The sequence below is a fragment of the Pteropus medius genome, unplaced genomic scaffold (genome assembly GCF_902729225.1).
Source record: "Pteropus medius unplaced genomic scaffold, Ma_sr-lr_union100, whole genome shotgun sequence".
In the NCBI taxonomy this organism is placed as follows: domain Eukaryota; kingdom Metazoa; phylum Chordata; class Mammalia; order Chiroptera; family Pteropodidae; genus Pteropus; species Pteropus medius.
The window spans coordinates 2071206-2086203 of NW_024351733.1; the positions used below are offsets into that span (position 1 = coordinate 2071206).

The following is a 14998-nucleotide window of genomic DNA, read 5'->3' on the forward strand; positions in this document are numbered from 1 at the left end:
TAAGATCCTATTTTTCTCATTTAATGATGAAATATAAGGGTGGAGCAATTATGCAAATGCCTACCATATGACTAGCAAATGTTTAAAGAAGTCTCTTTTGTCTCTCATCAATTTGCTCTTGTGATATTAATACATAGTATCTGGTCCAAAATATCCCTACTCATCAGCTTACTTTTTAAGACAAAAATTCCTTTGACAGGCAAGTTTATAAACAAACACTTTTAAGCATTATTAAATGAGTTTTTGGTTCACCATACACATACATGCATATGTATATATGTACACACAAAGGAACATAGAGTAAAATTGGATTTAAAGATATTATATAAAAATACTTTTAAAAATGTATTTCTCAAATTTGTTTTGAGAAGCACAATAAGATATGTTTGTTTTCTACTAAAATTTTAGTTGAAAAACAAAGTTTTAAATTGCTTTTCTTTGTAAATATCCAAAGAATTTACCACATAATAACATTTCTAGAATTGGCATCGTGATATACATGAAGCTTTCCCAACTTTCCTAAATTTTTATTTTTATTTCTTACTGAAGTCATGGAATGAACTGAATAAAACAAACAGTAAATGCATATTTTTCTTTTTATTTCAAAATCTTTTATGCTGAGAGGCTATTTTCCTGATAGGGAATTAAGTAATACAACTTTTCAATAATGTCAGCTCCCTCTAGTGGATTTCGATATATTTGTTGGGTTTCTATAAAATCAATTGGAGAAAAGATTGTGAATGTCCTACATTTTCGAACATTGACCTATTTTACAATAATGCATTTTTTTGTCATAAAGTCCATAAACCTCTCTGAAAATCAAATACAGTTTAATAGTTATACTGGAACTCGTGGGAAAAAGAGCTTATTCACTGGGAAATTATTTTAATTACATTTACCTGTTAATTAAGTTTCAATGATTTTTTTCTGTTTATTTTAAAGATGTTCAGAATATTGTTGTTCGATGATAACTGAGATTTGACTATGATACTATAATATAAATATATAGTAATATATACTTTTTGTCCATACAATCATCAATCTACCCATCCATATTATCCTGTTTTCTTTATTTTTCATACATATGATGATTCTTTTAAAACTGCCACTTTCACTCCATTGATCTCTAAATAAAATGTCCTTCCTTCTGCTTTATTTACCAGAACATCACTAACAATTTTACTCACTCTTGGAAAGATTGTCTTGATTAATTAATAATCATTAAATATGGATTATATATGAATTATAAATTATACAACTTATAGACATATGTATAATTTATGTTTGTTATATATTATTTAATTTCCTCTTTACTTTTTTTTTACTACTGTCCTCAATGAAACAAAAATGACTTAACTATCCTTTGAGTGGTGAAAATTGGTATGAAAAAATATTAAAAGATAAAATGCATCTTATATTCGTAGTTATTTTTAGAGTACAAATAACTTTTTTTATAAATTATCTTTCTTAGTCTTTAGAGACCAAACCTTTGAGAATGTTTTATTATCCCTATGTCACAAGTACATGTAATCAATAATATGTACTATAGCACAACAGCTTTTTCAGTTAAAGGTTTTTACCCCATGACATAGATTCATCTATATCAGAAAATACAGCATTTAATTCCACATGTGACTTTTTAGAAAATTATTAAATCATCTTGTCGTGTCTCTCCTGCTCTTTTCTTTGCTATCCTCTCTTATTTCCCCCTCTTCTCTGAAGCCTCCCTCCCTTTTAAGTCAGTTAGATAAAACAGTGGATTTTTAAACAAAAGATACAGAAAACATTTTTCACAGACCTCTGCTATAATTTTAGATATCAATTTGACCATACATTGTCATCACCATCCCTCACAGAGCTGTACTAAAAGACTAGAGATTAATGTATTTGTTTGTTTGTTTTTAACCTCTTAATATAAACAGTAATGTACCATGGTAGTAACCCTTAAAACTTGCTTTTCCAGTAATTCACAGCAATACTATCAAAACTACAATCGTTTATATTAATTTTAATTTTGTGGGATATATTTCCCTAATCATGAAATATTAAGAAGGTATCTGTTTTAAGATCTTGCTTTCGCAATAAAATAGTAAAAACTGTCATAAGAATCTTTATTTTGAGATGAATATCATACTTTTATAAGAAATATATGACTTAAATGTTGACTCTTCAGGCCATTTTTTCCAGGTACCTGGGCTGGGCCAAATGATGTTAATAGAACTCTTGTGGTCTTTTAAGTTGGTAGGTTATTAAATTGGATATGTTTATTGTGTTATTGCTGTCAGTAAAGAGAAAATCATCAGTTGGATTATTAATCACTATTTCTACATAAGTGGAAAAAGTGAATTTCCGTAGATGGAGCCAGACTAGTTCTGCTCCTACATTGGCATCACAAGGGCAACATTGACTGGTAGGTAGAGTGACTCATGTTGAGTTTACCCTTGAGTGCAATTGGCTTCTACACCAAACTTTTCTTTCTTTTTAATCTGATAAAGAATTAAGAGTCCTTCACTAGTATTCTCAAGTATGTCTGTTTTAAATGAGATAAACTATGTTGTTTCTAATCATTGTCACACTACTATAAGATAAATCGTATTGGCTAATGAATGCTTTTTTACATCTAGAAGGAAAATGAATGAGTAAAGTTATCCTTGGTTTGAGTTGTATAATATAATCATGTATTTTATCTGCAGCCCAGACCTACCCTCTAAATCTTAGAGTTGTATTTCCAACTACTTCCTTAAATTTTCCATTTTGATGTCTCAAGGTATCATAAACCCATTAGGACCCAAAAAGATAAACTCATGGTGGGTAACTCCATAGCCAGCAACCATTTCCTCTTTGGCCCTTCCAAAAGCAGGGAAAAAGAACCAACATCTATATAATTTCAGAATTAGGAACCTCAGAATCATCCTTGATATACTTTGTCCCTCACCTGTTCCCTCTCCCATGCAGTCACCAAACCTATGCATTTTTATCTTCTACATAGCTCTCATTTGTAAACTTCTTTTTATATTTATCACCATCATATTAGTCCAAGCTACTGTGGTTTCTTGCCTGAATCACTAATTTGTCTCCCCACATCCATTCTTGATACTGAGCAATCTATTTTCTACATGTCAGCCAGAATGATTTTTCTCAAGGCAAATCTTACCATGTTACTTTTTTAATGTAATATGTTCAATGATTTCCTTTTGCTCTTGGTTCAAAGGCACCTAAAAGACGCTGCCTATCTCAGTCACAGTCTCATTCATATTTAGTTTCTCTCTACTTCATTGCCCTTTCATTTCCTGAAGATGGCATCATATTCCATAGCTCAGAGCCTGTGTATGTTCTCCCAGAAGCCCTAGCACAGCTAATTCTTACTATTTCGTATCTTTGCTCACCAGTTAATCCTAGGAACTCTCAGTCTATATATGATGTTCTTATTATTTACTGTCATGGCACTCTATATTTCCCTTTTATAAAATTAGTTATAATTTGCTCAAAACTATATTAGAATAGTATGAGTAAAGTGTGAAACAAATGAAAGCAGAGACCCTGTTTTCTTCCTTATCACATCTCTAAAAGGTATCATAGAGGCTGAAATTTAATTGACACTCCATAAAGAGTTGAAAGAGTGAATTAATGATATATATTTATCATATTAATATATATGTGTGTACACACAGAGATAGATAGATAGATAGATAGATAGATAGATAGATAGATAGATAGATAGATGGATAGAAGCATTTTTTTTCAGGCAGTGCTGCTCATATACCCATAGAAACATAAACTAACATATAACGTTCCTGGTTAAGAGGCAATAAAAATTGTTACCTTATCAATTGTTCTATTCCAAAGTGATAGAATTTAGAAGATGATTTTGTTCTATTTCAAAAGAATTCCAGGAGAAAACCAAAATGTGTGTGCATGCACACAAGTCTATTTACAACATGAGGTACAATATACATTTTCTTTACTATTCATTAATTTTTTTTTTTTTACCAGAAAACCACATTTTAAATTTAGAAATTAATCGTGCTGGAAAGATCATTGTAAGTAAAGTCTACCTTGGCAGTTTAGAAACCATGAAGTGAGACATCAGAAGAAGGATAAATAATAAAGTCAATTTAAGCTATTCAGAATTTAGAAAGTTACAAGGGGATTAGAAATACTTTATAGATGAGTTGAGAAGAATGTCAAAATTCTCTAGGTAAATTCTTTCTCCTCTTGGTCAGGGTCTAGGCTTACCCAACCACTGGTTTCTTCCTATGTACATGACATTCTGTCTTTGTGTTCAAGGTTACACTTTGCAACTGCAGTTATTCACACAACACATACTGATTCCTTGTATTGCACTGAGCTGGTTACTGGAGATAGTTCGTCAAGCTCAAACCACATGCTCTTTGCTCTCATACTTGTAATCTAGAGAAAGGCTCAGCCATTCATAATGTAATCAAACTGGTATTAAAATAACCTGAGATGGGTTCTTGGAGAAGGCTAAGGCCAAGGCTCTAAAACTAAATAAAGGAAACTTAGAAGATTTAGCTAGAATTATATGTAGTATATAATTGGTCTAATTTATTATTTAATAATTTAGAATTTTTCTTGTTCATCTTCTTCCTGAATTTGAGAGACTTTTATTTTTTGCTGGCCTGTACTGAAAAGCAAGTTTCTTTTAATTTCTGGCATTTTCTATCTAGCTAGCTAGTTTGTCTGTCTTCTGTCTGTCTGTCTGTCTGTCTGTCATCTATCTCCCTTCTTCCCTCCTTCTTTCAATCTATACATAAAAGGATGCTGACTGAGTTTTGGGTAACCTATAATATTACAATATATACTTATGAGTTAAGTAACTGTTTTATCTTCTACCATGTTCATGCTGCCTTATCACTTTAACGATAAGCTGACAATTCCGAAAATCTTTATTTCTTCTCATTTAATTTAGTTACAATTTAATCTTTCCCCAGGATGCAGCTAATGCCAGGATTATCCTCAAGATAATCTAAATACTGTTCCAAATACATGGTTAGATATTCTGTGCAATATGGTAAACTAAGCCTTCACAATAAAAAAATGTATGTGTGTGTGTGTGTGTGTGTGTGTATTTAAGTGAACATAAAGTATTATCCAAAATTCAAACACTTTAAATAAACCTAAAGTTAAAGAAATAAAACACTTTTGTCTTTTTTGATACCATTTTTCTTGGTCTTTATTATTATTTAATTTTTGGTCTGATCACCATTCTCTTTCTAGGATGAAGTGTAAACTAACTTTTAAATTCACTGTGTGAGTGTGTCACAATATTTATGTGTGTGCATTGTATGTGTTCACGTGTGGATGCATGTGTTTGTGCATGTGTGCATTTGTACATATTCATAAATCATTTCAGAGCAATGTCTTGGCTTTGGCTATGGATCTGGTTCTCTAGAATGTAAAATTAGTTCAGAGAAACCTACCCTTCCCCTCTAATAAAAGAACATGCGTGTCTCTATTCAGCTTTGTTCTTTCCCTATCAAGGATGTTTCCTCTTTTTGTTAACAGAGTTAAAACTTTTTATATTTAACTCACAACTTCTACTTAGTGCTGAGTGTGTCTTCTTCACTTTCTTATTGTCTCATATCTCTCTTCTAGCTAATACTAATAGCAAATATGCTATATGTACCCAGCAGTGGACACAGTAATGAGCAAATATAGAATAATTTAGAATAAAATTTAACATTATGATCTACAGGGGGTCTCACTATCATAGTTCTCAGTGACCTCCCTGCCCTCATGTCCACCCACAGTCCACCTTGCTACACTTGCCTCCTAGCTGTGCTTCTATATTACTAGCAATGCCCATGCCTGTGGTCTATTATAATATTCTCCACCTAGATAACTTCTTCTCAGTGTTCATATGGCTCCCTCCTTTACTTATTTTAAGTTTCTGGTCAAGTTACACGGCCAGAGAGAGGCCTTTTTGTTCACTATCCAGTCAACTTTCTGTCTTTTTTTTAATTCTATTTATTTGAATTTGATTGATTAATTAACTTAATACTTTTATTATATTCAGAGTTTCTATTACAAGGAAATTTAAAAAATAATGAAAAAATGAAATCCACATACTTAACCACTAAACTTAAGAAATAGAGTATTGCAAACACCATCGATATCCCTTGTCACCCCTCTCAAATTCCTTTCTCTCCTCTATATCCACCCTCACCATCATTCCCACACAGATCATTTATCTGTTCTCAGTGCCATTCCCAGCTCCAAGAAAACTGTACTTCCAAGAATTGTTTTTTTTACACTGGCTGCTTGCTTGGTTCAACCAGTGAGAGGCACTTGGAGGATATTGACGGTGGGAAGAGGAGAGAATATTTCCCTCATTGTTTCAGGATGTATCTCCATCACTGGCTGAGAATGAATATTATAGGGTTCTAGCTTCCCCTGGAAATAGCATTACTCAGGATTGCTGCATCCCCACAGGAGAGCTTCTTGTGAGTTCAATTCCTGCTGGGTGGTTCCAATGATTGGTTTTCTGTAATACTACCTCATTCTTCTTCCTTTGGAATAGTAGCAGCTTCTTGGTATTGATAATCTATTGTATTGGTAGCCTACCATCCCTTTGTGTACATCCTCATTTATTCCAACATTTTTATATCTAATTCTCTATCATAAATTCATTTTGTTGCAGTATCTGATAGGATCTCCCCCCACGTATCTCAATTTTCCTTTCCTTATTTTCCTTTCCTTATTTCCATTAGTCATTAAAATGTCTTTATTTGTTTGTTTGTTCATTTCTTAACTCACCAATTAGATTTTAAGCATCATTAAAGCCAAGGCTTTGCTTTTTTTATGTTTACTTCTTGCATCCCTGGTGCCCAGAGAGCACTGAATAAATATTGGCTGAATGAAGCAATAATAAATGACCTCAATTAATTCTCCCAAAAGTATCAACATCCCCATTTTTATAAATGAGGTCTAAGATGCTAAAATGTTAAGTAATTTGCCAAAGCTGCAGAAACAGAATGGAGAAGCATTCCTGTTAGATGTTCACAAAAACCTGTTGATATTTTTCTGATTATAAGTAATCCCAATATCTTTATCAACTCTTTCTATACTTATCTCTCCCTCTGGACATATATTCATCATTTGCATAAAATTGGACTGATTCATATCACCTCTGGCTAGCTTCTAATACGTGTTTGTTCCAGCCACTGCCACAAGGGAAACGTTGTTTTCCAGAGTGTACGTTTTCAATTTTAAGTAAACCGAAGCTTATGCAGTTTATAATCCAGCAAACGCCTTTGTCTCTTTGCATAGACCCCTCTCCTTCTAGATCACTTGCTCAGATGCCTTGTTAGGCAAAACTCTTGGCTTCACCATAACTAAGTACTCTCACTACTATTCACGAGATTCTTCTTCACTTTTATTTATTAATACATATCTAGCATTAAAATAAATGTACCTAATTACTAGACAGAAACACATTATTTATATAAAAGAAAACACATTTAAAGTAGCACAGAGGTCTTTATGAAATCAGAAGATCTCAGATTAAATAAAGTGTCTTAAGATAAATTTGGCTATGTACTCCCAAATAAATATAGCACATTGAGTAAAATTCTCAGTTTGCATTTCTAACACACTCTCTAAAAATATCTTTACCATCTGAAAACCCCATTATATAGCATGCAAAATGCTTTTCTATATTCTACTCATCTACTGTAAAAGGTCTAATAAAGGGAAACTCATATACTATCAAAAATAATGTGGTTTAAATAATGCCATTTGATACAGTGATTTAAACTAGTATTTTGGACTGAAGTTTTATCTAGGAAAATTCTCAGCCATTATCTCTTCAAATGTGGCTTCTGCCCCATTGTTTCTCTCTGTCTTTCTGGGATACTTTTATGATAGATTTTTTTTTCTGTCTTTTATTCTCTATTTTCTATCTTTTTGTCTGTCCATGCTTCATTCCAAATATATATTTCAGATTTACTAATTTTTTGTTTATCTTTGTCTAATCTGCTTCTAAACCCATCTATTGTGTTATTGTGTTATTAATTTGTACTTACTGCATGTTTTAGTTTAGAATTTATTTTGATTCTCCTTAAAATCTATTATGTCATTTTTATGGTTTCCAGTTTTCTGCCAAAATTCTGAATCTTGTTATTCTCCTTCCAACAAGATTAGTATAAATACTTAAGTCATGTAGTATGTGTATATGTTTATGTGTGTATACATAAATTAGGTATAGTTATATATAGTATATATGATTTAAAGCTTGTATATATCTATATAAGATATTTAGCTATATACATATACATATATATACACACATAAACACAAATTGTTCTTTCCTATATATATTCATTCCCTAATTTTATATATATTTAGGAATGGATGTGTGTGTGTGTGTGTGTGTGTGTGTGTGTGTAAAAGCACACCATTGGTACTGGTTTTGATTTTGAAATCAGACCAACCTTGGTTTAAAATTTCCTGGCTTCACAAGTTACTTGATGATTGCTAACTATGAGCAAACTAGCTGGCCTTTTTTGTTGTCTAAGTTTTCTCAACTGTAAGTGAGAATAAAAATATGTATCTCATAGGTTTATCGTAAGAATAATGACAATGTGTAGTAATTATTAGAGATTCCGACACACACTAAACACAGATAAAGTGGCTTTTTTTTTTTAGTAAAATTAAAGGTGATATGATGTAATTTAAAATACCAACGTCTGTGGATAATGATACTTTTTCCACAAGGGCAAATGATAACATCGAAGGACTGTAGCCTTCAAAGTCTGATATACACTGACTCTACTCATTTTCTCTAAGTACCATCTATGTTGGCAAGCTACTCAGCCCCTTTGTTTCTCCATTTTCTCACCTTGAAAAATAAATTTAACAATGCAAAACTTGCAAGGCTGGTATGAGGGTTCATCGTAATATATGCATAGTTTCTGTCAATATCAGACACGTAGAAAGAATATATCTTCAACATAATCATATTCTAATCTGTATTTTTTCCATTTTGTTAATATTTGTAATTAGTATGATTGAGTTTGCTGACAACTTAAGAAAACATAATAACAAAGTTTAAAATGATTTTTTTTTCCTTTTGATAAAGTTTTTGACACTTTACCACCCATGCGCTATCAGGAGACCATGAGCACCATCATGACATGGATCCAGCAGTCAGAAACCAAACTCTCTATACCTCAGGTTATGGTCACTGAATATGAAATCATGGAACAGAGACTCGGGGAGTTACAGGTCTGTGAATGTTTAAATGTCTTAAACAATACAGTGCACATCTTATCTACCAAATAATTCCATTGTATAACCATAAAATAATATTAGAATTAAAAGAATCGTGGCATGAATGATAGTTAACTAGTTAAAAAAAATGAAGTCTTTAAAAATATAATACGTTATGCATTTCTGCCTTCTCTCTATAAGATAAAAATTCCATTACTGAAGACAATGATATGATCTACTTATGAAATATATTTTTCTAATTTAGTATGTATTTTTAGACACATTGATTTTGATTATTATAAAAGTAATGGTATTATTTTCCCCTTTTGATTGCTGATTTATAACTCCTCTCATGTTTCTGAGCAGAAAGGAGTAAAAATCAGTGTAGTTATAAAATTAGTCTTAATTTAAACACTAGTCTTATATCATGTTGTAGTTAGTTATTTGAGTTCTAATAACTATGATTTTAACAACCTTATATTGGAGGATGTCTTAAACAATGCAGTGATATGAGAATTTTCCTATCTCTGAAAAGCCTGTGTTGTATATCTGATCACATTTTATTTAAGACATGAAACATACTTGTTATATTTAGGAGCTGAAGTGAAATATCCAAGTTTTGAAAATTAAATTAATAAAAAAGGTTAAAATTTTAACTTGGTTATATCAAGTTCTTTTTTGAAAATGAAATATTTCTTAAACAAGTAATTTTAGAAGTATTTCTTTAAATATTTAAATATTTAAATAAATATTTAAAAACCATTTCCTAGTGTATATTATCCTATTTCAACTATTTACTATAATACCAAATAGGCTATAACTGTTTAATCTTTTTTCTTTTATGTTGTTTTTAATATATAGAATGATTCCAAAGTTTACGTTGGACAATATGTGACTTAATAGAATTATAAACTTAAAAAAATAAGAGTATAAAGTCATAGCAAGTAGAGGAGTACATTAAATACACAAGAAATGGTGCCAAGATGACTGTAAAGTATATTTTTACTGAAAAAATAGTGAAGAGGGAAAATTATTTATAAATATTATTACGAAAATATATTAGCTAACAAAAAGTGAAGTTAGAACCTTGTATCAAATGTTACACCAAAACAAAATACCACATAAATTAAAAAGTTCAAAAACATTTTAATCATAAATTTTACAGAAATTTTTAATAAAAGTCTGTAAAAACATATGATGGGGAAGCATGTAATCAATGGAAGCAATCACAAACATTGTAACACTACCAGAGACAATTTAAAAGAAAAATGAGACCACTGAAAAAAATTTTTCTAAGAAAGGCAAAAGTCATTAATAAGGAAGTCATCAGAAAGAGACATAAACAACCATTAAACCTCTGAAAAATTGTAATTCGAATTATAAAGGATGAAGTACAGATTTACAAAATGAGATATCATTTTTCACATACTAAATTGCAAAAAATAAATCCAAAGAGATAGCGCAGATCTGTCAGCAATGAACTGTGTTCTCACTTACTAGTGGCAATGTAAATGAATGTAAATTTTTCTGAGGGAAACTTTTCAATACCTCCTAATAATATGTAAAACAATTCATTTAATGATACATGTGAATACTATTTCCACAAAGTCTATCTTTTGGAAATATCCAGAATGTACTCAAAGATATAGATAGATGGAGATAGATAGATCGTAAGCATAATTTACAAAAGTGGAAAACTCTAAATTAATTTTTAGAGCTAATAATGGGAAATGGTTAACTGAACTAGAGAAACCATTAAATTTGTTTTTGAAAAATACTTAGTGACATGGGAAAAGGCTCACAATGAAATGCCCAGCTCAAAATGTAGTTATATGCATGTTAGATATTGTCTAAATAATCAAGGGTAATAGTTTTAAAAAGTAAAATACCACAAAATAGAAAAAAGATATTGTGCAATGATAAAAGTTATGTGTTTGACCTATTTTGAGAATGTTATAGGTCACATTATAAAAGAAGGGAAAAATGTGTATGTGTTCATGTGATAACATCAAATATTCAATATTTAGTTATACATAGAAAAAACTGGTTTATTTAAAATCATAATAGTTGTATGTACGTGTGTTTTTCATTTTTTTTAATCTTGAACTTTTATTACTTTATAACCAGAAAGTAGCATTTAAATAAATATTGAGTAGTGGAAACCTAAAGATTGGCATCCTATTATAAGGGACTGCATAGGTAATATAGTATAGGTATAAAATTAACTTTATCAATTTTTCCCAAAATTACCCTGGAATTTCTCTATAATACTATAATGTCTTTTGAAAACTATAAAACTTTAGTTAACTGGCATTAGTAGACCATCTATCTGGTAACTTATTTACAGTTGTGTTTTCCCATATCTCAATATGATTTAGTTATATTTTTACTGAGGGAGGTTAGAAGTTGTCTTCATAAAGGCTCAGTATAATTAAGTTAAACTCCATTAACTATATCATAAAAGCAGTAATTAATATACAGAAATAATAGCATAAAATTAGGTTGTTAAAACTCTGGTTCCATAAGATATAGTTTTGGATAGATTTGACATTGTTCATTAAAGTAGGCATAGATTTTAAAACAAAATCTTAATAATGTGCAAATTACTCTTATGATAAAAAGTAAACTTTAAATTATGACCAGTTATAACTAATATTACATCATCTATTGTTTTAGATACTTGAATCACCTAGCTTTCATTTTAAGTTCATTTACTTTAACTAAAGCTTGTCAATGAAGATAGTAATGAAGCTTATCATTATTATTCATCAATTAGTATATGTGTACTTTTCTTTTTCAACATGGAGGCTTTACAAAGTTCTCTGCAAGAGCAACAAAGTGGCCTAAACTATCTCAGCACCACTGTGAAAGACATGTCAAAGAACGCGCCCTCTGATATTAGCCGAAAATATCAATCAGAATTTGAAGAGATTGAGGGCCGCTGGAAGAAGCTCTCCTCTCAGTTGGTTGAATATTACCAAAAGCTAGAGGATCAAATGTCTAAACTCCGAAAAATTCAGGTAATTCAAGATTTTACTTTTTATATTTATTTTTTCTTTACTCGTTTCTCCCTAAACTATGCATTTATAAAATTTAAAGGCAAATGATTTAACCTCCATAGTCATTCGGAGTCAGTGATATCAAAAGACACAAATCTTTCTCAAAGGAATGTAGTTTGCCAATTTGTTTTAAGAAAACAGTAATTAGGAGTTCTGCTTCTTCATTTTCTTTAGAATTATTTTGTTTTTCTTCCACCAATACCAATGAGATTTAAACACGTTTTTAGCTCAAATCATATTCAAAACCAATCTTTCCTTTAGCTTTATGAATAGTTAAAAAGTTATCTACCATGGAATATAGTCATATCATTTCATCAGCATATTTTACTTCTATGTATAAATTTGACCCCCATCACATTCCACAAAATAGCTTCTAGTGACTTAATTTATTTGAATAGTGCCACCATATTAATAATCACCCAAGCTGAAAATAGTAACAAACAATTACATTCTGATTTAAAGTCTAAAATACTTAGTAATATAAGCGATATCTCTTTTATGTGGTGAAGTATTGCGAATGTAAATTCTTCTAAGAATCTTTGAAAGCATCATGGCATGACGAAAAAGCATTGGAACAAGAAGTTTTTGGATTTAAATTCCAATACAGCTACTCACTTTTTCTGACCTTGTACAGACCAAAAGACTGAGCACTCTGAAAACATTCTATAATGTACAACACACATGTATATGTTGCTACATATGAACATACACGTGCATACATATGCATACAGACACATACATAAAAATGCATTTTTGCCAGTACCAGTGGTAAAAGAGGGTACAATTACGTGGCCCTTGCCATTAAGGAGCCCACATTCTAGTGAAGGAGAAAGGTAAGTGTATTAGTTTCCTATTGCTGCTATAACATATTACCACAAATTTAATGGCTTAAAACAACACAAATTTATTATCCTGTAGTTCTGAAAGTCTGAAGTCCAAAATCAGTTTTAGTGAGCCGTAGTCAAGGTTTCGGCAGGGCCATGTCCATTCTGGAAGCTTTAGGATAAAATCTGTTCCCTTGTCCTTTTTAGCTTTCCTATATGCATTCCTTGGCTCATGTCCCCATCCTCTATTTCAAGGCCAACAGTGTAGTATCTTTTTGTTTCTCTAACAATACTCCTGCTTGCTCTTAATAAGGACCCTTGTGACTACATTGTGCCTGGCTGGATAGCCCAGGATAATCTCCCCGTCTCAAAATCCTTCACTGAATCTCATCTGCAAAGTGGTTTTTGCTAATATTCGTAGGTTGTGGGAGTTAGGGCCTGATCATATTGGCAAGTCATTATTCAGCCAACACAGGAAGTAAATTAAACAGTGTGGTAATTTTTATGACAATAGGCAGAAAAAAAATCCAACAGAATCTGGGAAAAGTGGTTCTGAAATGTCCTTGGAACAAGGGTTATGTAGGCTATACCTCGAACAAGTAAAATTTAGTCAACTAATAAAAAGGGAGGATGAGTTCCTGACAAAATGGAGCAGTATGTTCAATCAGCTGGTAATGGTTCCATATTGGAGAGACAAAGATATGTTTGGAGATGGATAAAATACATTATTGGAAAAATGGTCTGGGAATAGAAAATGAATGGTTCTGAATGTCATGCTTTGAAATATGAGTTATAACTTAATGGTGATGAATTTAAAAACAATAATGTGGAACTTACTGGTATTTTAAAGTGGAAAATATATAATAATATTTGTGCGTACAAAGCATCACTATGATAAGAGGGAGGTAGAGAGAATACTGACACCAATGCGGAAAATGGGTAAGACTGAGACCAATACCAAAAAAAAGCCAGTACAGTAATCAAGGAGCCAATATTAAGATCCGAACCAGGACAATTTGGACATGGACAAAGCATAAAACCAGACTTGATAATTATCAGCAAGATAATGATGGTGGAAACTAAAGTTCTTAGATTTAGTCAAATGCTTTTAAAATTCATTATTATTAATAATCGTATTGAAAGAGTAACTTTCTGTGAAGCACATATTTTCAATAGAAATTTACTTAAGAAAGGAGAAAATAGCACATCTGGACAGCATAGTTGAATTGTTTGGAAATAAAGAAGTTTGAAAATCATACATTTGGAAAGGAGCCAAAAAAAAAGCCATAGGAAAAAGGCAAATGTGAAAGAATAATGGGAGGTACTTGGCTATTTATAAATGATGAAAGAGGACATTTTTCACCTGATCTTTACTTCAACCTGATAAAGCAAATAAGAAATTCAAAGCAAAAGTTTTCTCTTACAAGTTGACAAAATCTTGGCCTGAAAGTTCCCAACTGGAGGGACTATTTAAACTGTCAACTGCAAAAAACAATTTGTGGAAGTTCAGGTTTAGGGAGGCTATAAAGATACCATTACATTGAGTTTATTGTTCATAGTTTGTTTTATGTACTGTAAGGGCACTTTGTTAGTATTATCATGAGTTGTTTTGTAACTTAAAATTTCTCTAGAGGGGGATATGATTTAATGTTCTCAAGAGTAACATCATAAAACCAGATTTGGTAGTAATTTTTTATTTTTAACAATAGCAGACTTCATACACCAGTGCTCATACAGTAGACCATAAAAATGCAGTCTTGGTAAAAATATTATTTTCCTGAAGAGCTCCTTAGACATCTTTCAAACATGGGAATTGTTCCTGGGAATTGTGTTCAGACATATCACCATGATGAATTGTGTTAAGGGAAATCAGCACCTCAATAA

General features: G+C 31.3%; 1 protein-coding gene across 1 annotated transcript in view; it reads left to right on the plus strand.

Moving 5' to 3' along the window:
• DMD (dystrophin) overlaps nucleotides 1-14998 on the plus strand; it is a 1897222-nt gene that overhangs the window by 647103 nt on the left and 1235121 nt on the right. Inside the window, 2 exon segments of the mRNA XM_039846417.1 lie at nucleotides 9101-9246; nucleotides 12039-12251. Coding sequence (XP_039702351.1) covers nucleotides 9101-9246; nucleotides 12039-12251 — 359 coding nt within the window.